Source organism: Bombina bombina, chromosome 5, assembly GCF_027579735.1.
Source record: "Bombina bombina isolate aBomBom1 chromosome 5, aBomBom1.pri, whole genome shotgun sequence".
In the NCBI taxonomy this organism is placed as follows: domain Eukaryota; kingdom Metazoa; phylum Chordata; class Amphibia; order Anura; family Bombinatoridae; genus Bombina; species Bombina bombina.
In genome coordinates this window covers 342,177,094-342,204,144 of record NC_069503.1, presented here as the reverse complement: position 1 = coordinate 342,204,144, position 27,051 = coordinate 342,177,094, and the positions used below count along the sequence as shown (strand labels likewise).

Here is a 27,051-nt window from a genome sequence, read left to right as displayed (position 1 = left end):
CCCTAAAAGGACAATCCAGAGCCTTAAAACAAAAGGCCAAAACTGCTCAAACCGCGGAAAAGGGGCGCTCAGCCCTCCAGCTCTCCACCGCCTGTACACAGGGTGAACCATATAGTCCAAAAAGCGCGCTCAGCCAACAGGCCGTGTCACTTCCAAAGGCCTCAAAGTTCCAAACCACGAGCCCTAAACCTCACACATAAGCAGGTTGAATCACACAACAAACACCCTCCAATAACCCCCCTCAGGAGGTATTAACCCTTGATTCCAAGATACTAACAGAGAATCACTGAGACCCTTATGTTATAAGTTAAACCTGAGAGGAGAATAGCCTCACGGGAAAACATCCACGTTACAGTACATCGAATAAAGTAAAATGCAACGATCTTACCGTAATCAACGATGTGGAACAGGAACGCGGCCCTTCAAGTGTGATGGATAGTAGCATCGCCTTCGCCATGGACTTGAGAGAAGAAAGCAGGCAGCGGAGCGAAGTTCAACAATGCTGATTGCTTGAGGAGCTGTTAATATGAGTTGGGAAGGTTTCGCAGAAAGAAACTTCCTGCATCTCCGGACTCTAACTTTCATCCAAGCCCTCATTATTATTATTATTATTATTATTATTATTATTATTATCATCGGTTATTTGTAGAGCGCCAACAGATTCATTGAAAGACTAACAGGACTACTTAAAACTCCTGTCCCAAGCCGAAGAGTACTACCCTCCATAAGAGACAAATACAAAAATTTAAAAATTCTGAAACGTCTCTGCCAACCTCCTGGGATGAAAGGCAAAGAATGACTGGGAGATGAGGGGAGTGGGAGGAGTGTTTAAGCCTTTGGTTGGGTTGTCTTTGCCTGCTCCTGGTGGCTAGGTTCTTATTTCCCAAAAGTAATGAATGCAGCTGTGGACTTTCCATTTAAGAAGAAAATGTATTGATTTGAGAAATTAAACAGGGCTCTGCTATTATATGAGATACCTTAAAAAAACATACTCTTGTGTTTATAATTTGGTGTCACATAAGTAATCATGTGGAACACAACAAGTTGTTCTATATATGTGATTAATCTTCTGATTAATTGTAAGGTATTCTTTAAATAATTTATACTAGGTGGTAAATGAATGACAACCAGGAAGCCATGCTGCCTGCTCCATAGAAATATAGTAGGGTCCTTTCCTGCATTCCTGCTGCAGTGTCATTGGAGTATTTGAGTCATATATGACTAGTGAAGTTCTCGTACCCTTCTGTTTTGCTATGGGGCAGGTTGTATAATTTTGATTGGCTGTATTATCCATCTTCTGCTGAAAGAAGAAAGCAACTAGAGGGAATAGGAGGCCAGATCAGTGATAGGTAAACAGCAACAAGGTGGTTAAAAAGTAATGATACAAGATACGTTCATGAGTTAAACAGGGGTACAAAGGGGGCTCTTATGAATTAAACATCATAGTGCATATGTCTTACCCTAACATAGCATATAATATCCCACAACTCTTTCAATAGTTTTATTTCTTTTCTGCACTTTTTCATTTGCTTGTAGTCTGGAACAGCAACTTCAAAAAGGTTAGCTGATTCCTTCATATGTTCCATTTCTTGCTCCAGAGATTTCAGGTCTTGGTTTGCCTATTAAAATTGTATATGGTGCCATAAATACCAGTTATTTACAATACAGTTTATTCATACACTCCTAAGCTACAATAACGGAGCTTGGTCACGACCAGCATAGTAATAAAAAGGCTGAACAATTCACTGAAGATTAGTATGGTACAAGGTGAGTAATTGCATTTTGTGGACACAATACTTGAAGGAATATAGTAGTAGTTGGTTTTTGTTTTTTGGGGGCGGAGTTGGCCCCCAAGAACAAAGGCAGCAGCTCTACATGACTTGTGGCAAGCTCAGTGATATGCAGTGTCTCTCCAGCCATGGCAGCAGCAATATCACACGAATGATGCAGTCACTGCAGCTGGGGGAGGGTGGTCAAACTCATGTCAACCTTCTTAGATCTCAAAGAGGGAAGAAATGCTTAATACAATACATTAAACCAAACTCCTATCCCTAACTGGCATAGACAAGATCTGACAGAGCATCCTGGCCAAACCTTTGAAAATAGTGATATATTCACAGTAAGATATTGGCCAGACTTTGCTGAGTAATTATAAGAGTTTAGATTACAGAAAAAAATCTCACTACCCTTTTAAGCCAGACAAAGTTTTAATGTTTTTACTTTATAACATATTTTACTATGAACTTTGGTTTTAAATATAGTTTAAGGGGGCCATGAATATTTTTCACCAATATAGTTACAAATACACATACAAGATGGAGATCCGGAAAACAATGCACAGGAAGAAAATTATAACCACTTAAAAATAGATTACAAAATGTCCTGTATGTGCTATACAAAGTGTGTTAAGCTATTTAGTTGAACTACAATGAACATAAGTTATCTATGGTACAGAAAACAACAAAAATAGTTTTGGCATGCAAAAATTAGTTACATTTATTTGGATCTTAAAGCTAGCAGGAAGTGCAAATAAGCCCTAATTTTGTCTCCCTTTTAATATTTTTCCAGTTATCTATTTTACATGTTGAGTGTATTAAATTGGGGTGCATGAAATATGTCCTTTACCTTTATTTTGTAATTTGAAATAGCTGATTTTTCCTTTTGCCTACACTATAACTACCAACAACTGCCAAATGATTTATGGGATGTGGGAAAGTTAAAGGGACACTGAACCCAATTTTTTTCTTTCATGATTCATATAGAGCATGCAATGTTAAGCAACTATCTAATTTATTTCTATGATCAATTTTTCTTCATTCTCTTGCTATCTTTATTTGAAAGAGAAGGCATCTAAGCTAAGGAGCCAGCACATTTTTGGTTCAGAACATGGACAGCACTTGCTTATTGGTGCTGTCCAATCAGCAAGGACAACCTAGGTTGTTTACCAAAAATGGTCCGGCATCTAAACTTACATTCTTTGCTTTTCAAATAAACATACCAAGAGAATGAAGAAAATTTGAAAATAGGAATAAATTAGAAAGTTGCTTAAAATTGCATGCTCTACCTGAATCACGAAAGAAAAAAATTGGGTTCAGTGTCCTTTTAAGACTTTCAGGGCAGAGGCCCATCAGTAATTTTTGGGTGGGGTTATGTACAGAGCAAAGAGGTTAAAGGCAGTCCATGGGTGTGTCCAGGAGGTCCATGGACATGGCTTGCATTCTGTGGGTGTTTCTAGGATAGGCCTGGGTGGGGCTCGTTCAGTTTCTTAAAACTGGGACACCAAGACGCTGCAAGCGGGAAGTAGGCCATACCTCCCAACCCATGACAATCCTGCGAGATGCAAGACAGGTAGGCTACAATGAAAATGTCAAAGCTTCTGTATCAGCTATAGCAAAGTTATGTAAACAGAAAGCAGAAATTAACCTCACAGTGGGGTTGTGGGAAAAAGAGTGCTCAGCCCATTTGAAAGGATGTACCTGGTTGAGTAAATTGTCCTGTTTAGACCATAATGTTCACTGGCTGATATGTTGAACTCCCACTGCTTTATTGGTAGATGCTGACATGGCTGACCAGCATAAATAATTAATTCCCGGCACCAAAAAAAAGTTTCTCATTCTACATTAGATACATCTCACTATTTTTTCTACGCATATGTCTGATCACATTGTAGGGACCAGTAAACATGATTTAACAAACAACAGCAGAGACAGGTTGGTATGAAAGGATAATTATTTACCTTATCTAGAAGGGCATATGGTTTTACAGCATGATACGAGAAAGGCGCTTCCAAACAAAAGCTCTCCCTAAATCGTACCTGCTTCTTCTAAAAATACAAATAAAACAGAATCATCAATAAGTGCAATAAACTTTATTTAAAAAAATAATAATTTTAACACAGGGTTCACTTACATCGAATGCAACACATCTTTTGCGGATAATAGAGACTTCTGCTATCTGCAGTGGAGCGACATCATGTTTAATTGAAACAGCAATTTTTTTAGTGTTATTCCATTTTTCTGGCAGTTCCTGTTAGAATATATAGCAGCATGTAAGTTTCATAATTCTAAAAAAGGTTTACTGGTACACAGAGGATTTATTTACATGGGTTTATACTGGTTTCAAAAGATGTGTGCAGGCAAAAAAAAATATTTTTGTTGCATGCATTTATTTGTTCATTGACTTATTAAAGGGACTGTTGGGTTTATCATATGTCTGACTAATGCAAAATAAAAATAAATACAAAATGCACATCTAGTTTGCGACAAGTATAGAAAAAAAAAACCAGTTTTTTTTTTTTTGCCAGAATTGCAAATGTTATAACATTGAGTTGCTTGCAATATGAACGTGAGCAAAATCAGCCACAAAATATTTAAATCTAACTGCAAATGACAATGCAAAACTAAAAGTGCACTATACAAAATCAAAATGTTTTTTTTTAATCTTACCTCCAACTGTGTATAAACCTGATCTGGCATTTTCTGTCCATAACTTTCCAATACTGTAATGGTTTGTTTCAGAGGCTCAAAGAGCTCATCAGTTGCTTTCTGACGGTCTCTCACAGCTAGGAGATGCACCATGACTTCTACTAGGGCATTGTAATCTCCATCAGGCACGTTCTTCAGGAGACCTACATCAGTCACCTTGATAAATTCTTCTAAATCTGTCAGACTATCCAAGGAAATAGAGAAGATTAGTTCTTTGGTCTAACATAATACAAGTATATGTTTTTGAATTGGCATAACATACACACACGTCCTGTATCCAAACTTGTGGAATTTATAGCAAGGACGATTTTGCATTGGACAAATTTGGGCAAAGAATCTTTTCAAGATATTTTTAGGTCTTGTAAAATCATTTATTGATACATAAAGGGACATATTACTGGTACTTGCATGAAAGAAAAATGCAAACACATGGAGCCAACTGCCATTCACATATAAATGACTAATCTAAAAGGGATAATTTTTTTTGCTTTATTGTGTTTTTTAGTCTAAATATTTAACATTCCAATGTTCTTCTATTTATATATATATATATATATATATATATATATATATATATATATACTCTCATATTTTTGCTAATATTTTATTATATCTTTTCATGTGACAACACTGAAGAAATGACACTTTGCTAGAATGTAAAGTAGTGAGTGTACAGCCTGTATAACAGTGTAAATTTGCTCCCCCCTCAAAATAATTCAACACCCAGCCATTAATGTCTAAACCGTTGTAAATGTCCAAATCAGGCCCATTAGCCATTTTCCCTCCAAGAAAAATCCTCATTAGTGTTACAAGGTCTCAGATGTGAATGGGAAACAGGTGTGTTAAATTTGGCGTTATCACTCTCACACTCTCTCATACTGGTCACTGGAAGTTCAACATGGCACCTCATGGCAAAGAACTCTGAGGATCTGAAAAAAAGAATTGTTGCTCTACATAAAGATGGCCTAGGCTATAAGAAGATTGCCAAGACCCTGAAACTAAGCTGCAGCACGGTGGGCAAGATCATACAGCGGTTTTACAGGACAGGTTCCACTCAGGCCTCGCCATGGTCGACCAAAGAGGTTAAGTGCATGTGCTCAGTGTCATATCCAAAAGTTGTCTTTGGGAAAAACACATATGAGTGCTGCCCGCATTGCTGCAGTGGTTGAAGCTGTGGGGGGACAGCCTGTCAGTGCTCAGACCATACGCCGCACACTGCATCAAATTGGTCTGCATGTCTGTCGTACCAGAAGGAAGCCTTTTCTAAAGATGATGCACAAGAAAGCCCATTTGATGAAGACAAGCAGACTAAGGGCATGGATTACTGGAGCCATTTCCTGTGGTCTAATGAGAACAAGATAAACTTATTTGGTTCAGGTGGTGTCAAGCGTGTGTGGCTGCAACCAGGTGAGGAGTACAAAGACAAGTGTGTCTTGCCTACAGTGAAGCACGGTGGTGGGAATGTCATGGTCTGGGCCTGCATGAGTACTGCCGGCACTGGGGAGCTACAGTTCATTGAGGGAACCATGAATGCCAACATATACTGTGACATACTGAAGCAGAACATGATCCTCTCCCTTGGAGACTGGGTCGCAGGGCAGTATTCCAACATGATGACCCAAAACACAACTCCAAGATGACCACTGCCTTGCTAAAGAAGCTGAGGGTAAAGGTGATGGACTGACCAAGCATGTCTTCAGACCTTAACCCTATTGAGTATCGGTGGGGCATCCTAAAATGTAATGTGGGGGAGAGCAAGGTCTCTAACATCGACCAGCTCCGTGATGTCATCATGGAGGAGTGAAAGAGGACTCCAGTGGCAACCTGTCAACCTCTGGTGAACTCCATGCCCAAGAGGGTTAAGGCAGTGCTGGAAAATAATGGTGGCCACACAAAACATTGACACTTTGGGCCCAATTTGGACATTTCCACTTATGGGTGTACTCACTTTTGTTGCCAATGTTTTAGACATTAATGGCTGTATGTTGAGTTATTTTTAGGGGACAGCAAATTTACACTGTTATGCAGGCTGTACACTCACTACTTTACATTGTAGCAAAGTGTAATTTCTTCAGTGTTGTCACATGAAAAAATATAATAAAATATTTACAAAAATGTGAGGGGTGTATTCACTTTTGTGAGATACTATACATACATATATATATATATATATAAATGTATATATATATATATATATATATATATATATATATATATATATATATATATATATAAAGAAAAAGAAAATGTTCTACTATGTTAAGAACATTGGAATGTAAAATATGCATAACTACCTTCTGGTTTAGCGGAGTTGGTCTAATGCATGTCGGGTTAGCGTTAGCGATAAGTGTCATGTTTTGTTTTGTTTTTTAACAGTGTGCTCCATTGAAGTTTATGGGGAGAAAAAGTTAACACGGTGATGATATCTGAAGTCCTGAAGATAGCATGCATCAGGTTTCGCTCACGTGATAACTTTTTACATTCAACCTGTAATATATGTGCTTACGTGAAAAATTCTGATAACACGACACTTGTAATCTGGCCCACTGTTACATAAACAGTAAGGATAGGTGAATGATAACACTGAAATAAGAAAAATTGTCCCAATGGCATTCATTTTGCACCAGCCAATGCTTCTAATAACTATACACAAAAGTCTTCATTAGTGTTCCCTTAGTAAAAACAAGTATGTTAAATCAAAGTAAACATAAAAACTGCTTGTGTAAAAAAAAAAAAAAAAAAAAGCAAACAACATACCTTTTTTTTTATTTGCAAAATTATCATTTATTCCCTTCAGGGAGATGATAGAACAGATATGTTACTGTTTCTCTTGCAATCACTAAACCAGCTCAATTTACTCTAAAATATTTATGTCATCAAGCTAGATAAACCTTACTTTAGAGACTGCAGCCACCTGGAAGGGTTGAGACAGGAAGTACTTATTTCTAAATGGCTTGGACCATTTTATATATATATTTTTTTATATAATTTTACACACAATGGGTTAAATTTGGAAAATAATCATCTATTTACATTACTTTTATTTTGTAAAATGGATAGTCAAAGACAATGCCATTTTAAAAGGGACAGAGAACTTTACAACATCCAATATTGTGAATTACCTTTAAAATGTTAATTGTTTTTCAATGTATAATTGTTTTGGTTATGTTAATTTGTGTATGTTAATGAAAAGAATAGTTTATAAAGGCATTGAGATGCTAATTATTATTATTATTATTATTATTATTATTTATTTATAATCCTTCCGGTACACTATAAGGCTTAGCAAATGGGTGGACTGGAAGATTTAATATGTATAAAAATTGTGTGAATACATTTACAGAAAGGCCAGTTTGTCCTTCTGACTATTTTAGCACTAGACAAGATGTAATGCCGAGGTAGTCAGTAAGCATAAGTATAGTTAAGAACATATATGGTTACCTGGGAGTGACTGAGTTACTGAAGCTTACAATAACTCACAATAACTTGTTTGGGACGTTACCAAGATTGATTTGTCGGCAGTTTTAAAGGTATATAACCTAGTATAAGCATAGGGGATATTGTAGCTGCCTCTCCAGAGAAAGGGAAACATCAGGTTATACTCCATAACTTCCAGGCTTCCCACAGATGAACAAACGGGGTAATATAATTTTATTTAGTATTTCTCTTGTTACTTACAGACAGCGCTGGTATTACGGGTTTTTACAAACCCGGCGTTAGCCGCAAAAAAGTGAGCGAAGAGCAAAATGTAGCTCCACATCTCACCTCAATACCAGCGCTGCTTACGTTAGCGGTGAGCTGCTAAATCATGCTCGTGGACAATTTCCCCATAGGTATCAATGGGGAGAGCCGGCTGAAAAAAAACCTAACACCTGCAAAAAAGCAGCGTAAAGCTCCTAACGCAGCCCTATTGATTCCTATGGGGAAATACTTTTTATGTCTACACCTAACACCCTAACATGAACCCCGAGTCTAAACACCCCTAATATTACACTTATTAACCCCTAATCTGCCGCCCTAGACATCGCCGACACCTGCATTATGTTATTAACCCCTAATCTGCCGCTCCGGACAACACCGCCACCTACATTATAGTTATGAACCCCTAATCTGCTGCCACCAACATCGCTGAACCCTACATTATATTTATTAACCCCTAATATTGGCTGATGCAATTAGCCTATAGGATTGAGCTCACATTCTATTGGCTGTTCCAATCAGCCAATAGAATGCAAGCTCAATCCTACTGGCTGATTGGATCAGCCAGTAGGATTGAACTTCAATCCTATTGGCTGATTGCATCAGCCAATAGGATTTTTTCTACCTTAATTCCGAATGGCTGATACAATTCTATCAGCCAATCGGAATTGAAGGGACACCATCTTGGATGACGTCACCTAAAGGAACCTTCATTCGTCGGGTAGTCGTCGGCCGAGAAGGATGCTCCGCGTCGGATGTCTTGAAGATGGACCCGCTCCGCGCCGGATGGATGAAGATAGAAGATGCCGTCTGGATGAAGACTTCTGCCCATCTGGAGGACCTCTTCTGCACGGCTTGGATGAAGAATTCTGCCCGTCTGGAGGACCACTTCTGCCCGGTTGGGTGAAGACGTCTCATGGTAGGGTGATCTTCAAGGGGTTAGTGTTATGTTTTTTTAAGGGGGGGTTGGGTGGGTTTTAGAGTAGGGGGGGTTGGTGGGTTTTAGAGTAGGGGGGGTTGGGTGGGTTTTAGAGTAGGGTTGGTTGTGTGGGTGGTGGGTTTTAATGTTGGGGGGTATTTGTACTTTTTTTTTCAGGTAAAAGAGCCGATTACTTTGGGGCAGTGCCCCGCAAAAGGCCCTTTTAAGCGCTATTTGTAATTTAGTGTAGGGTAGGGCTTTTTTTATTTTGGGGGGCTTTTTTATTTTGTTAGGGGGATTAGAGTAGGTGTAATTAGTTTAAAAATCTTGTAATTATTTTATTATTTTCTGTAATTTAGTGGGGGGGGGTTTCGTACTTTAGATAATTTTATTTAATTGTAATTAATTGTATTTAATTTAGTTAATTTATTTAATTATAGTGTAGTGTTAGGTGTAATTGTAACTTAAGTTAGGTTTTATTTTACAGGTAAATTTGTCTTTATTTTAACTAGGTAGTTATTAAATAGTTAATAACTATTTAATAACTATTGTACCTAGTTAAAATAAATACAAAGTTGCCTGTAAAATAAAAATAAACCCTAAGCTAGCTACAATGTAACTATTAGTTATATAGTAGCTATTTTAGGGTTATTTTATAGGTAAGTATTTAGTTTTAAATAGGAATTATTTAGTTAATTGTAGTAATTTTATTTAGATTTATTGTAATTATATTTAAGTTAGGGGGTGTTAGGGTTAGGGTTAGACTTAGATTTAGGGGTTAATACATTTAATATAGTGGTGGCGGCAATGTTGGGGGCGGCAGATTAGGGGTTAATAAATGTAGGTAGGTGGCGGCGATGTTAGGGCAGCAGATTAGGGGTTAATAATATTGAAATAGTGTTTGTGATGCGGGATTGCGGTGGTTTAGGGGTTAATATATTTATTATAGTGGCGGCAATGTCCGGTTCGGCAGATTAGGGGTTAAAATATTTATTTTAGTGTTTGCAATGTGGGGGGGCCTCGGTTTAGGGGTTAATAGGTAGTTTATGGGTATTAGTGTACTTTTTAGCACTTTAGTTAAGAGTTTTATGCTACGGCGTTGTAGTGTAAAACTCTTAACTACTGACTTTAAAATGCGGTACCAGGCTTGACAGGAGAGGGTCTACCGCTCATTTTTGGTTTAGACTCGTAATACCGGCACTATGCAAGTCCCATTGAAAATATAGGATACGCAATTTAGGTAAGTGGATTTGCGGTATTTCCGAGTCTGGCCAAAAAAGTGAGAGGTGAGCCTGTCATTTCAAGACCCGTAATACCAGCGGGCGTTAAAAAGTAGCGTTGGGACCTTGTAAAGCAATAATAAGTTAATCTTGTTATTTATCTTTCTTTAATAAACATGTGACTGATTATTTATGAAAGTAAGTATTGCCATTTGTTCTTGGAGGGTTTTATCAATATATACGAAGAGGTGTATAAATCCATTTGCACACGGCTGATTAATAATAGAATTATTAATTTTGTGTTGTGAGTAGCTAATTACGATCAGAACCAGGTTGAATTTAAGTGTATTTTTTTACATAACCCACTGCTTAGTGTGTTTTTTATTACAATAATGACACAGACTGTTTTATATCCCTGTAAATGTTATGTCTGTCTATAAATATTTTTTTTTTTTATTGAACTGAATGCTACTAATTGTTTCATATGCAAGATTCAAAACAGAAAGATTCAGCTATTGAAAACTGATTTTTACAGAATTACATGGAGGGACAACACCTGTAACAGTGAGAAATAATATTGATATATTTCTTAGAGCTTTACGCAAAAAGACTTATTATTTGGATATTACATTTCTTGGTTGCAATTTTGTTTTCCTGCTTTTTCAAATAAAGTTACCAAAAAGAACAAAGAAAAATGTATAGTAGCTGTCAATTCGAAAGTTGCTAAAAATTGCATGCTCTATCTGAATCATAAAATAAAAATAAAATGGGTTTCATATCCCTTTAAATGAAATGTTGCTTTCAAAATAATTTTAAACACCAAATTTAAAGAAAAAAAAAAACATTCAAAACAAATAAATTAACAAAAAACATAATTTATGTAAGAACTTACATGATAAATTCATTTCTTTCATATTGGCAAGAGTCCATGAGGCCCACCCTTTTTATGGTGGTTATGGTTTATAAGGGCACCGAGAACCTTTGAAAAGATTCTTGGAGCTGTTGCTAGGCCAAATGGAAGAGCAACAAATTGGTAATGCTTGTCTAGAAAAGAGAATCTCAGAAACCGAAAGTGGTCTGGATGAATCGGAATGTGAAGATACACATCCTGTAAGTCTATTGAGGACATGTAATGACCTTGCTGAACAAAAGGCAGAATAGTCCTTATAGTCACCATCTTGAAAGTTGGGACCCTTACAAAATGATTTAAAAACTTCAGATCCAGAACTGGTCTGAAAGAATTTTCCTTCTTTGGGACAATGAATAGATTTGAATAAAAACCCAGACCCTGTTCCAGAATTGAAACTGGTACAATTACTCCTGAAAGCTCTAGATATGAAACACACTTCAGAAAAGCCTGAGCTTTCACAGGATTTGTTGGAACGTGAGAGAGAAAAAAAATTCTCACAGGAAGTCTTATTCTGAAACCTATTCGATACCCCTGAGAGACAATATTCTGAATCCAACGATTCTGAATGGAACCTGCCCAAACGTCTTGAAATAATTTAAATCTGCCCCCACCAGCAGAACTGGATCGAGAGCCACACCTTCATGCAGTCTTGGGGGCTGACTTTGGTTTCTTGTAAGGCTTGGATTTATTCCAACTCAAGGATGGCTTCAGGAACAGGAAAAACCTCAGGAGTAGTAACAGGAGGTTTATAAACAGTATTTAAACGTTTACTGGATTTATTATCAAGAGGATCAGACTCCTCAATATCCAAAGTTTTTAACACTTCTTTTAACAAAGAACAAATATACTCAATCTTAAAAAGATAAGATGATTTATCAGTGTCAATGTCTGAAGTAGGATCTTCTGAGTCAGAGAGATCCTCATCAGAGGAAGATATATCAGTATGTTGCCGGTCATAACAAATTTTATCAGTATTATGAGAAGTTTTAAAAGACCTTTTTACGTTTATTTTAAGGTGGCAGGCATAGCCTTCTGTATCACATCAGCAATATAATTTTTCATATCAACAGGGATATCATGTACTTTAGATGTTGAAGGAACAACAGATACTGTACTAGCACTAATCAAAATCTTTTCTGCATTTAAAATCTTATCATGACAACTGTTACATACTACAGCTGGAGATATAATCTCCACTAGTTTACAACAGATACACTTAGCTTTGGTAGAACTGTGTTCAGGCAGCATGGTTCCTACAGCAGCTTCTGAGAATGGATCAGATTGACACATCTTGTAAAATGTAAAAAAAGAAAAATAACATTAAACAGAAATATCTTATTTCCACATATAGCAGTTTCAGGAATGGGAAAAAATGCAAATGCTAAAATTGGCAAAAAAAAAGCAAATAGCATAGCCCTCTGAGCATAAAAAAGGGAAGGAGCATATAGGAAGTGAGGTAAAATAAAACTAAATTTTTTGCCGCCAAGTATGATGCACAACGCAAAAGGAAGTTGAGAAATGTTTGCCGCCAAGAAACATCTGGAAATGACGCAACTCGCGTCCTAACAAACACAATTTCACGCCAAACAACCTAGTGTCAACTAAGACGCAGGAAATTATGAACTTGTGTCTAAACAGATGCATATTCGCACCCAAAAAAATTCTCGTGCCAAAAATGACGCAATAAATAACAGCATTTTGTGCCCTTTGCGAGCCTAATTTACACGCAAGTTTTCCAAGAAAAAACAAGTTAAATTGAAAAAAAGACTATACCCCAGGTAAGAAACTCCCTAAACATGATTCCCATAACGAAACTGCTGGACTGCAAAGGAAAATACACATAGACCTGACTCATGGCAAATATAAGTAAAATACATATATTTAAAACTTTATATTAATACATAAAGCGCCAACCCATAGCTGAGAGTGTCTTAAAATAATGATACATACTTACCGAAAGACACCCATCCACATATAGCAGATAGCCAAACCAGTACTGAAAGCTATCAGCAGAGGTAATGGTATATAAGAGTATATTATCGATCTGAAAAGGGAGGTAGGAGATGAATCCCTACGAACGATAACAGAGAACCCCTGAAAAGATTTCCCACAAGGAAAACCATAAAATCAAAGAGGCGATGCTCTCTTCACATCCCTCTGACAAACACTGTACAGTACTCTAAGAGGAATTGGTCTTCAGAATGCTTAGAAGCGCTTATCACAGAAGAATTCATAAAAATCAAGCACAAACTTACTGAATTGTTGGTGTGGTGAGGGGTGTATTTATAGGAATTTTGAGGTTTGGGAAATTTTGCCCCTCCTAATAGGATTGTATATCCCATACGTCACTAGCTCATGGACTCTTGCCAATTACATGAAAGAAAGGTAAATGTCCAACATTCAAAGTTTCACACATGAATTACTTAATATTATGAATATAAAATCCTTATAGACTATAATTTAAAATGATGTAGATCCAATGCTAATAACCTTTTCAGTTGAAATAGAATCTATATCACACAGATGCTTATTATAATGAGAATTGTATCACCTGTCAATGACAAATCTGAGAAGGTGCTCCTTAAACATCCAACTCCATTTTTTTATCATTAGTAATAAAGACATCTTAAAAGGTTTCAGATCCACACGAAACCAGTTTTCAAATACTTTGGTGTCATCAGAAGAGCTAATCTGAACATACAGATTTTCATATATATCAATCTGAAAATAAATAGAAAATGATAGTTCAAGCATAGCTATATTTTTGCACATGATTCACAACTGAACAGGTTTTTCAACTTGCCTGCTCCTTGAATTGGTCAATAGTAGGAGGGTTTTCTTGGACTCCATCATCACCATGGGCTTCAATTTCCTCTGGTGTTAGTACATGACCATAAAGCAGAAATTGTCTCAGAAATTCCATTCTGTCATCTGTCCACAAATAGGAATATGAGTCAAATGTGCTTTTGTAATCCATAGCTTTAATGATAACGGTTGTCACTTTCCCCATAATTTCCTGACGGATTTCAGATAGGTCTATCATCTGATCCATATCATTCTGTAAACATTAAAGGGGAGGTCCAGTCAAAATTAAACGTTCATGATTCAGATTATAGAGCAACTATTTTAAACAACTTTCCATTTTACTTCCATTAACAAAATGTGCACAGTCTTTTTTTATTTAAACTTTTTGAGTCACCAGCTCCTACTGAGCATGTGCAAGAATTCACAGAATTTATACGTATATGCATTTGTGATTGGCTGATGGCTGTCACATGATACAGGGGGGAGTGGAAATAGTCTTAATTTCAAATGAGTAGTAGTTTTTTTATGACAAATTTCAAAGTTATGTCTAAATGCTATTGTATTTTTATCATGCCGTTGTTGATTATGCAGATCTACTGTATTTACTGGACCTTTAGACAAAATATGGTAAACCTAACTGACTAACATACAAAAAAGAAATATGTAAAGGTGTAACTTACTTTGTTACTTCAGCAAATCAATCATACCATGATGTAGTAGGGATTATATTTAAAAAAAAATTGAATTGTTAAAATAATATTATAAGTGACTACAAACTATAGAAGTGGGGTTGGTGACACTGCAGAAAAGAGAAACCTTCATACCAGGGTTTAAGTTTGACTCATTTACGTAAAATCAGGAAAACTACGACTCAAAGGGGCCATACAAAAATATAAAAATATCTATAATCCATATGAAAAAGCATGGTTTAAAGATGAGTCAAAAATATGTTTTGCATGGAGAAAAAAGGGTTAAGTTTTAATGGTTTATTTTGATTTTGAAGATAGTAGGTAGACCATGACATGTTTATTTGTAATGAATCATTTGTTAAAAAAAATAATACATACAATTTAATATACCATCTTTTAGATGCAGCATATTGAAACATGACTTTAGTGCCCATTTAATTAAAATATAAAATAAGGATTTACTTACTCAATATATTGCACATAAGAACATCTAGAAAAATAACTAACAACCTTACCCAGGAACTCTTAATTTAAAAACAGAATATTAAACTTTTTTGGGTGGGTAGGGGGGGGGGGGCGGGTCACAAAACACAAATTTCATTAGCTGTGTGCCACCTCTCTCTATGATTCCTAAAGACACCTCTGCTTCTTTTTTATTCTAATTCTTTATTTTATTATATTTAACTACAGTTCTTACTGTAAGGGAAAAATAAAAAATGGTTAAAGTCAATATAAGGTACTGTCAAATGGACACTTTATATTAATATGTATTAGAGATTAATTTGTACTTACCTGGTAATTATCAGTAGGGAAATGTCTTGCAATTCTCGGTACTTGACCTGATATTTTAAAAATGTCACCTAAAAGCTCTTCCATGAGGTCATATAATCCATCTGCATCCTCCTTCTGTAGCGAAGGCTTGAATACAATTTCATTAGAATTAAGAATCATCTGTGCTTCAAACAGTGGAGATGGTTTTAATTTCACATCCGTATTCTCCAACAAGAAGTCCAAGGATTGTAAAATAGTATTGTATAAACCATCAGTTACAATGTCATCAATGTACTCCACATACATTTTCCAAGTATCTAAATCTGGATCAGCCTTCAAAAGTTTCATATTTTCCTAAAGAAACACAATGTAGTTTATACACTCCCATAAACATTACAGACACACAGATTTAGTCTAAAGTAACAATGTACATGTTCAGTTACATAAACCCTATGCACATTTAGGCATAATTACTGATAACGTGCGCTTGCCCTTGTGCAAACACTAACACATGATGCGGTATTGAAAAATAATAGTGGTAATGGGACACTTGCTTATTTGATTAAATGTTGCACTCATGCTTTTGAACACCAGACATTTACAGTTATCACTTGTGATTGTACATTCAACAAAATCAAAAGTGTATAGAAGAGAACATAACCAAAAATGTTTGTGCCTCATTCGCTTAGCGCTCAAACATTATCCAACATGAATTTTAGTGCGTTCCCTCAACAACAAAAATGCATTATCTGGAGTAAAGGATGTACCTGAGCTCTCCAACAAATACTATTTATTGTACATCGTCACACATACAATAAATATTAATACAAATTGCAAGTCGTATTGATTGCGATACAGCAATGTTAACACTTCATACTGCTTACATTTTTGCATTCCATTTGTAATCTGGCACGTAGGGGTCAATTACAATCTATCGGCTTATAAAAATGAATTTTTCATATTGGCCAAATTGGGAGCTGAGATTCTTGAAGGATCCCAATGCAATATTGTAGTTAAAAACCTGCTGCTGCAAACACATTTTTAACAGAAAAGCTCCTGAAAAGAATATTATGTTAACTACCTGTTTTCAAAATATAAACTTTGAGGTGTCCCAAAACTGACACATACAATAGCCTATTCACACCTCTTATGGGACATGCAACCCAAATATTTTATTTCATGATGCAGATAGAGCATGCAATTTTAAATAATTTTCTGATTTAATTTCATTTTCTAATTAGTTTTGTTTTCTTTGCATCCTTTGTTGAAAATTATACCTAGGTAGGGTCAGAAGCTGCTGATTGGTGGCTGAGAAAATAGGTCTCTTATCATTGGCTCTCAGCTAGCTCCCAGTTGTGCATTACTGCACCTTCAACAAAGTATATCAAGAGAATGAAGCGAATATGATAATAGAAATACATTGGAAAGTTGTTTAAATTTGTATCATCTGTCTGAATCATGAAAGAAAAGTTTTGGGTTACAGCAATGCAATGCTCTATACATTGTTCACTCGGCAAGGACAAAACTCATTTACATGTGTGACATTATCCTATTGTCATCACAAGAAACCCTCAACACTCCATATCCATATGAATGCCATACGTATCTTGGCAGGATGGACATATTTCTATAGGCACTGCAGGACACTATGCAGCAGCTAACAAACTGCTACATTCATGCAATCTGGTAATTTCACTTATTATGTAAACCCATTACAGTATTCTAAAGAACTTGTGCTCTGAGATAACCAATGAAGAATGTTACAGGGTGAGATAAATGTCTCCATATTTAAAGGGACCCAAAAGAACAATAATAAAAGCTGTAATGCAATAGGGCATTTTATTATCACTCTGTTTTTTGCGAAAACTTTTTGTTTAACTCCACAAATACACATAGAAAAAGTCAGATCCAAATCAGCAATTGACTACTGCTCCAGAGCTAAACGGCTGCTGAGCCAATCAGGGGAGGCATATGTGTGTATCCACCAACCACTAGCAATGCTCCTCTCAGAAACAGCAAGATCAACCTCTCATAAGCTATTTCTAACTATAGAGCAATCACAATATATAAAACTAGCTTATCAAATTATTTATATAGTTCAATATACTATAGTAGCAAATTAAAAACAAAAAAATTAGATAAACGTTTTAAAAATTTGTGATCAACCCCTTTAAGTTAAATGTTTTGGGTCAAATTACAAGTTTGTGTACAATCGATTACGTGTGGAGTGTTATTTTGTGCTCACACTTGCACTAAAAAGAATGCACAATTAGGTTGTTGGTTAAACTGTTTAACCAAACCATTTTTAACACTCCCATTACTTATATAGTGCACCCTATACAATCAACAGGACTCTGTTATTGCCGGCTATTGGTTAAGTGTTTTTTTTTTCTCTTTTAACTCTTTTGAAAACTAGGTATTAACTGGAAGGTGCAGCAAAGAACTCCAATAGTTTTGCATTTTTAGCTTAAAGGGACAGTTTACCCTAAAGGGTTCTCCCCTTTAATTAGACATGAATTTTATTGTGCCCCATTATATAATTATATTATATATAAGAAATTAGGCAATTGAGCTATTTTACATGAATAGTGTAAAGTGCACAATAAATATTCCTAATAAAGTTATAATACCAGAGTGGTTTAGGGATTAATCCTGAGTGTTATTAGTGTTGGGGTTAGTGTCAGTTTAGGGATTGTGTATGGAGGGTTATTTGTGTCGTGGTAGTGATACTTTTGGTGTCAATAGTGCAAGGAAGTTATTTCTGTTGGAGGTGGTGGTCCTTGGGTGCTAATATTGCAATTGGGTTATTTAAGTTGGGGTAGTGGTGGTTGGGTGTTAAAAGTGTAACAGCGTTATTTGTGAAGGGGGTAGTAGTGTTTTGGATTAGTTGCCAACAGTCCTTGATCTGCAGTCATTGGATTTTCTTTTATGTCCCTGGAAATATTCCCTCTAGGAGATTTGGAGGGCTGCAGCTGAGTTGGAGAATGTGTGATGCAAGTTAATGGGGAGGAGCTGCTCGTGAGGCTGTGCATGCAGCAAGTACTCAGCTTGATCACTCAAGGCAGAGAATCTCTGTTGCACCTTCTCTGAGTAATCAATGTTTACACTGCCACAAATCAGAAAAAAAAAAAACATTTACAAACAGCTCCTTCACACTAGGTAAGGAGCTGTGCTGATTTGTTGTAAAAGAGGTGGGATTACTTGGCTACTACTGTAGATAATTTATTGTTTGCATCTTTGCATTATTTAGTCTCACAGTAATCTTCATATTTTATCATCTGCAGGTTACTGATGTTAGAATAAGTTTTAAAACATACATGTACTTCCAACACACAGTGCAAAAAATATGAATATTTATGTCAGACTAAATAATAAAAAAAATCAATTTGTCCCCAACAGTTCACCCAGTCCGGTGCTGTGCATAATCACATAATAAGATCAGCTGCACTGCATGTTTGCTGTGCAGCCTAGCTCAACCCCTGCACCTCTGCTCTCAGAGTGTCATTAGGAGTCCAAGAAAATTAGGAAGAATTGCTGCTGGCTATTAGGACAGTGGTTCTAAGTTTTGTTTCACATCAGTTCTGTGTGTCTTTAAGCACTCAGCTGAGCCTTGCAATAGTGTAATATATAGGGAAGTGATAATATATAAGAGCTGGACAGCGCAAGAATGCTTCTATTTTATGTTTTTTTGGAAGAATTAATGACTGTAAATAGTAAAAGTTTTGTGCACATGTTTTATTTGTTTGAAATTATACAATTTAATACATTTTGACTAGTGATGCAGACTGTTTTCTGTTTAGTTGTACAAATTTTTATTCTTTAATATTTTTAAAAGTCTTTTGAATATTGCTTTACTTCATGTGACATCTCTTCTTATGATGTATCTTACAGTGATGTCACTGAATATGAAAAATGACTGCAAATTCTGAAATTCCAAGTTGGCAGGGTGTCACTTTCTATGGTTGGGAGACATTTTGTCTAGGCAGGCATATAAAATGCTACCTCTTGTGCCCAACATTTGGTGTGTGTGTGCATGTATATATACACACACACACACACACACACATATACATACATACATATATATATATATATATATATATATATATATATATATATATATATATATGCTTCACCACCCACTTCAAATGTAAATTTTTCTGTGAGCTAATGGTTTAAATTGTTCTTCAATCAGCACTCTCCCCATATGGCAATTTTGTTGTAGGTAGAGCGCTGACTGGAACAAATCAAACAGTTAGCTCACAGAATGTATATATGTGTGTGTGTATATATATATATATATATATATATATATATATATGTGTGTATATATATATATATATATTTATGTGTGTGTGCGCGCATGTATGTATGTATGTATGTGTATATATATATACATACACACACACACACACATATATATATATATATATATATATATATATATATATACACACACAAACACACATATATATATATATATACACATATATATATATGCACACACACATATATATATATATATATATATATACATATATACACACACATATTGGAATTGCATAAATATATATAGTTCACTTTTCTCATAGATTAAAAGGAGTGTCCATACTTTAGCAGTTCAAAGATTCCCTGATGATTTCACTGTTTCTACAATATATATATATAATAACTCACGAGCCGCCACTGAGGGTTATCTGTGAAGAGGAAGTGGTGGTTTGGATGTCAATAGTAAAAGGGTGTTATTTGTGTTTGGGGTAGTAGTGTTTTGGGTGTTAATACTGCCAGGAGGTTATTTGTGTTGTGGTTAGTGGTGGTCTGAGTGTTTTTAGTGCAACTGGATTATTTCTGTTGGGGGGGGGGTTGCTGTTATTAATGTAAAGGGATTATTTGTGTTGGGGTAGTGGCGATGAAGAGATTTTCACAAAGGGGTTAGTGCTGGTGTGGACTGTTACCGTTTGAGGTAAGAGTTTACATGGGCTTTAAAAAAAAAATGTATTCTAACTTGACTATTGTGTGCATTGGGCATGCAATGCTCAATTTGTAATATCAGGATAAATGTGGCCAGTTTAACCCTATAACTGTAATTTCCACCCATGTGCTCAGCTGTTTTTCAGTTTTTAGATGTAGCTATAGGTAGTTTTTCAGTGAGAAACCCACGCATATTATATATCTTTTTTCAGGAGACCCAGCAAATTCATCTATATCATTATGGTATCTATATATCATGACATGTAAGAAACTTGCAACAAAAAGTGTGAAAAAAATATTTTTTTTCAATTAAAATTTTAATAAGCAAGTTTATAAACAATAGCGGGTGTATTTTTTCCCTAACTATATAGTAAAAAGAAGTAGTAATTATCATAAGTAAGAGGCTTTTGCTATAGTTCTGTAACATTGATCTAAACATTGAGCCTTTATGCAAATAAATGGATATTTATTCACTTTATCAACACTTATATAGGAGCTTTATTTTTAAGAGGGGCTCAGGGACTTTAAAACTAATGGTCTTGGGAGTCTTTATGCCTTTTATATGGATAACATTATTTATGTAAGAACTTCCCTGATAAATTAATTTCTTTCATATTAGCAAGAGTCCATGAGCTAGTGACGTATGGGATATACATTCCTACCAGGAGGGGCAAAGTTTTCCCAAACCTTAAAATACCTATAAATACATCCCTCACCACACCCACAATTCAGTTTAACGAATAGCCAAGAAGTGGGGTGATAAGAAAGGAGCGAAAGCATCAAAAATAAGGAATTGGAATAATTGTGCTTTATACAAAAAAATCATAACCACCACAAAAAAGGGTGGGCCTCATGGACTCTTGCTAATATGAAAGAAATGAATTTATCAGGTAAGTTCTTACATAAATTATGTTTTCTTTCATGTAATTAGCAAGAGTCCATGAGCTAGTGACGTATGGGATAGCAGATACCCAAGATGTGGAACTTCCACGCAAGAGTCACTAGAGAGGGAGGGATAAAATAAAGACAGACAATTCCGCTGAAAAATGAATCCACTACCCAAATCAAAAAAGTTTAAATTTTTATAATGAAAAAAAACTGAAGTTATAAGCAGAAGAATCAAACTGAAACAGCTGCCTGAAGTACTATTCTACCAAAAACTGCTTCTGAAGAAGAGAAAACATCAAAATGGTAGAATTTAGTAAAAGTATGCAAAGAAGACCAATTCGTTGCTTTGCAAATCTGATCAACAGAAGCTTCATTCTTAAAAGTACAGGAAGTTGAAACTGACCTAGTAGAATGAGCCGTAATCCTCTGAGGCGGAGATTAACCCGACTCCAAATAAGCAAGATGAATCCAAAAGCTTAACCAAGATGCCAAAGAAATGGCAGAAGCCTTCTGACCTTTCCTAAAACCAGAAAAGATAACAAATAGACTAGAAGTCTTTCTGAAATCTGAATAGCTTCAACATAATTTCAGAACTCTTACCAAATCCAAAGAATGTAAGAATCTCTCCAAATAATTCTTAGTATTAGGACACAAGGAAGGGACAATAATTCCTCTACTAATGTTGTTAAAATTCACAACTTTAGGAAAAAATTGAAAAGAAGACAGCAAACCCACCTTATCCTGATAAAAAAATCAGAAAAAGGAGACTCACAAGAAAGAACAGATAATTCAAAGGACTTTCCTAGCTGAAGAGATGTCTAAAGGAACAATACTTTCCATGAAAGTAATTTAAATGTCCAAAGAAAGCATATGCTCAAACGGAAGAGCCTGTAAAGCCCTCAGAACCAAATTAAGACTCCAAGGAGGAGAAATTGGCTTAAATGACAGACTTGATACGAACCAAAGCCTGAACAAAACAATGAATAACAGAAAGATTAGCAAATTTTTCTATGAAAACAGCACAGAAAAAGCAGAGATTTGTCCTTGCAAAGAACTTGCAGACAAAAATCCTTATCTAAACCATCCTGAAGAAAACTATAAAAACCTAGGAATTCTAAAAGAATGCCAAGAGAATTTATGAAAAGAGCATCAAGAGATGAAAATCTTTCAAACTCGATAATAAATCTTACTAGAGACAGATTAACGACCCTGCAACATAGTATTAATCAATGAGTCAAAGAATTTCTATGACTAAGTACTAAGCGTTAAAACTCCATACCATCAAATTAATAATTTGAGTTCCTGATGGAAAAAATGAATGTTAAGATATAGGGTCTGGCCTTAATGGAAGAGACCAAGATTTGCAACTGGACATCCGAACAAGAACCATATACCAAAACCTGTGCGGCCATGCTGGAACCACCAGCAACACAAAAGATTGCTCCCTGATGATTTTGAAAATCACTCTAAAAAGAAGAACCAGAGGCGAAAAAATATAGGCAGATTGATAACTCCAAGAAAGTGTCAATGAATACACTGCTTCCGCCAGAGGATCCCCGGACCTGAATAGGCCCCTGGGAAGTTAGTTGATTAGATGAGATGCCATCAGATCTGTTTCTGGAAGCCCACACATCTGAACAATTTGAAAAAAACACATCTAGATAAAGACCATTCTCCCGGATGTAAAGCTTGATTGACAGATAATCCGTTTCCCAATTGTCTATACCTGGGAAATGGACCGCAGAAATTAGACAGGAGCTGGATTTAGTCCAAGCAAGTATCCGAGATACTTATTTCACAGCCTAAGGACTGAGAGTCCCACCTTGATGATTGACATACGCCACAGTTGTGACATTGTCTGTCTGAAAAACAATAAACGTCTCTTTCTTCAAAAAGAAGCCAAAACTGAAGAACTCTGAAAAATGCACGGAGTTCCAAAATATCGATTGGTAATCTCGCCTCCTGAGATTTCCAAACCCCTTGTGCTGACAGAGATCCCCAGACAGCCTTCCAACCTAAAAGACTCGCATCTGTAGTGATCATGGTCCAGGTTGAATGAACCGAAGAGACCCGTAGAACTATATGAAGGTGATCTAACCACCAAATCAAAGATAGTTAAACATTGGGATTCAAAGATATAAAAAGTGATATCCTAGAATCCCTGCACCATTAATTCAGTATAAAAAACTGGAAAGGTTTCTTATGAAAATGAGCAAAGGGAATCGAATCCAATGCTGCAGCCATAATACCAAAAACTTCCATGCATATAGCAACTGAAGGAAATAATATAGACTGAAGGTTCCGACCAACGGAACCCAATAAAATTGTCACTTGTCTGCTAGAGACAAAGACATAGACACAATCTATCTGGAAACCTAAAAAAGGTGACCCTTGTCTGAGGAATCAAAGAGCTTTTGATAAAAATCCTCTAACCATGTCTTGAAGAAACAACAAAAGTTGAATCGTATGAGATTCCGCAGAACGAAAAAGACTGAGCCAGTACCACGAAACCGTCCAAATAAGGAAACACTGAGAACCTTGAAAAGATTCTTAGAGCTGTCGCTAGACCAGAAGGAAAAGCAACAAATTGGTAATGCTTGTCAAAAAAAGAGAATCTCAGAAAATGAAAATAATCTGAATGAAAACAGAAAATGAAGATATGCATCTATTGTATCTATTGTGAACAAAAAATGCCATTACTGACCAAAAAGGCAGAATAGAACATATAAACTCCACTCTAAAAGATGGTATACTAATATGACAATTCAAAAATATATATTTTTTTGAAATAATGAATAGTTTTGAATAAAACCCCCAAATCCTGTTCCTAAAAAGGAACTGGTATAAATACCCCAGAAAACTCCAGGTCTGAGCAGCGCCTTGAGCCCCAACGGATAACCAGCCGCGCTTCACAAGTACCCAATACATATAGGACTGAAACACACTTCAGGAAAGTGTGAGCCTTACTGGAATAGCTGGAATATGTTAGAGAGAGAAAAAATACTTCTCACAGACGGTTTTACTCTGAATCCTATTCTGTATCCAAATCTAAGAAATTTGGACCGAATTGAACCAAACAAATTTATTAAGAAAGTCTTAACCTGCCCCTTACCAGCTAAGCTGGAATAAGAACTGCACCTAAATGCAAATTTGGGGAGCTGACTTTGATTTCAAAAATGGCTTAAATTGAATGAAGAAAACTTCCAATTGTAAATATGTTACTTGGGGAAGAATTAGAATTCCGTTCCTTAGTAAGAAAAAAAGCTTAATATTTAGCTTTAGAACTCAATCTTGCAGCCCAGAGTAACAGTAGAAGAATTGAATCCAATTGTGAACCAAATAATTGATTACCTTGGAAAAAAATAAATATGGAATTTACAAATCAAATTAGCATTCCAAGATTGAAATCATAAAGTTCTTTTAGCTAAAATAGCTAAAGACATAGATTAAACCTCATTTGCGAAAATATAAAAAAAATGACGACACAAATGAAATTATTAGCATGTTGATCAACTTAACAATGCTAAACAAATCATAATCCGATACTTGTTGCACTAAAGTATCCAACCAGAAAGCTGAAGCAGTTGCAACATCAGCCAAATAAATTACAGGTCTAAGAAAAGTACCTGAAAATAAATAATTTTCCTTAAATAAGATACAAGTTCTCAAGGAAAAAAATAAGTACTATCTGCTATAGGAATAGTAGTATGTTAGCAAGAGTAGAGATAGTCCCATTAACTTGGGGGATCTTCCTCAAAACTTAAAACTAACTGCCGGCAAAGGATACAATTAAAAACCTTAAAGAAGGAATAAAAGAAATTCCTGGCCTATTCCATTCCCTAGTATCAGGAACTGGAAAAAAACCTCTGAAGAAACCACAGAAGGTTAATAAGCAGAATTTAAATGTTAGCTAGTCTTAATCAAAAGAACTAGTTACTTCAATATCCAAAATAATCAACACCTTTTCAACAAAAAACGAATGTACTCTATTTAAAAATAAAAAAGTAGATTTGTTAGTGTCAATATCTGATGAAGAATATTCTGAATGAGAAAACACACCATCAGAGAAGGATAATTCAGTATGTTGTTGGTCATTTGAAACTTCATCAACTAAATGAGAAGTTTAAAAAAGACCTAAAAATGTTATTAGAAGGCGGGATAGCAGACAAAGCCTTTATACTAGAATCAGAAAAAAATTCTTATAAATTCCTAAATATATCTTGTACATAAGATGTAAAAAGAATAGCAATAGATAATGCATAAATACTAATGGACTCTGCAAGTAAAAGTTTATCATAAAAACTTATTACAAACCATAGCTAAATATAAACATTCATAACATTAAAATAAATGAACTTAGCTTTGGTAGGACTGATATCAGTCATCAGGAATCCCTCAGTATTTTCTGATACAGGAACAGCTTTGAAATATCTTGCAATATGTAATAGAAAAAAACAACATATAAAGCAAAATTCATCAATCAATAAATCAAATTCCTTAAATAACAGTTTCAGGAATGGGAAAAAATGCAAAACAAACAAGCCTCTAGCAACCAGAAGCAACAAAAAAGTGAGACTGAAATAATGTGAAAAAAATGGTGCCAAGTATGACGCCCACATTTTTTGGCCCCAAGTAAGACGCCCACATTATTTGGCGCCAAGTATGACGCCCATATTTTTTGGCGCCAAAAATGACGCCCACTTTTTTTGGCGCAAAAAAACGTCTGTAACACACATGCGTCAAAAAATGAATCAACCATGTGTAAACTTCTGGCGTCAACTATGGCGCCCGAAATGACGAAATTTTGCGCCAAAAAAGTTTGCGCCAAAAATGACGCAATAAATTGAAGCATTTTCTGCCCCCGAGGGGAAAAAAGTCAATTTGAAAATTGAAGGTAAGAAAAAATATTTATTCATATGCATTTCCCAAAATAATGAAACTGACAGTCTGAAAGAAGGAATACTGATTAACCTGAATCATGGCAAATATAAGATTAAAACATATATTTAGAACTTTACATATAAAGTGCCCAACCATAGCTTTGAGTGTCATAAATAGAAATAAGATTTACTTACCCCAAGACACTCATCTACATATAGTAGATAGCCAAACCAGTACTGAAACGAGAATCAGTAGAGGTAATGGTATATAAGAGACTGAATTGTGGGTGTGGTGAGGGGTGTTTTTATAGGCATTTTAAGGTTTGGGAAAACTTTGCCCCTCCTGGTAGGAATGTATATCCCATACGTCACTAGCTCATGGACTCTTGCTAATTACATGAAAGAAATATATATATATAAATAGATGTTTAGTTTATTAAAAAAATAATATAAAAAAAGAAGGTGCTTATACTTGAACCCCCCCAAAGCAGATTTGAGAAAAAAAAAAAAAAAAAAAAAAAAAAAGAAGATGTTAAGCTTTCAGATGGTGGGTCTTGGGTTTTTTAAGGTTTAAGGGAGCTGAGATCGAGGGGTTTAAATACAACCCCTCCATCCAGCTACTTTAAACCTCCCAGCTCTCCCAGTATGGTGACACTAGCAAAGACCACCAGGGATGAGGGGTAAGTGTAGGGGGGGGGCGTGCAATGAGCTCCAAAAGCGCCACCCATATTGACAACACATGGTTGTCATACTCGCAAAATGCATTGTGAAGATGACGACCACGTGCCGTCATTCACACTTAAAAGGTTAATATC

At 35.7% G+C, this 27,051-nt stretch overlaps 1 protein-coding gene across 1 annotated transcript in view; it reads right to left on the bottom strand.

Moving 5' to 3' along the window:
- The window catches only part of DNAH11 (dynein axonemal heavy chain 11), an 851,888-nt gene that overhangs the window by 658,008 nt on the left and 166,829 nt on the right, over window positions 1–27,051 (bottom strand). Inside the window, 7 exon segments of the mRNA XM_053715724.1 lie at window positions 1,461–1,619; window positions 3,737–3,823; window positions 3,910–4,026; window positions 4,446–4,668; window positions 13,784–13,953; window positions 14,036–14,290; window positions 15,519–15,851. Of these exon segments, the coding sequence (XP_053571699.1) occupies window positions 1,461–1,619; window positions 3,737–3,823; window positions 3,910–4,026; window positions 4,446–4,668; window positions 13,784–13,953; window positions 14,036–14,290; window positions 15,519–15,851 (1,344 nt within the window).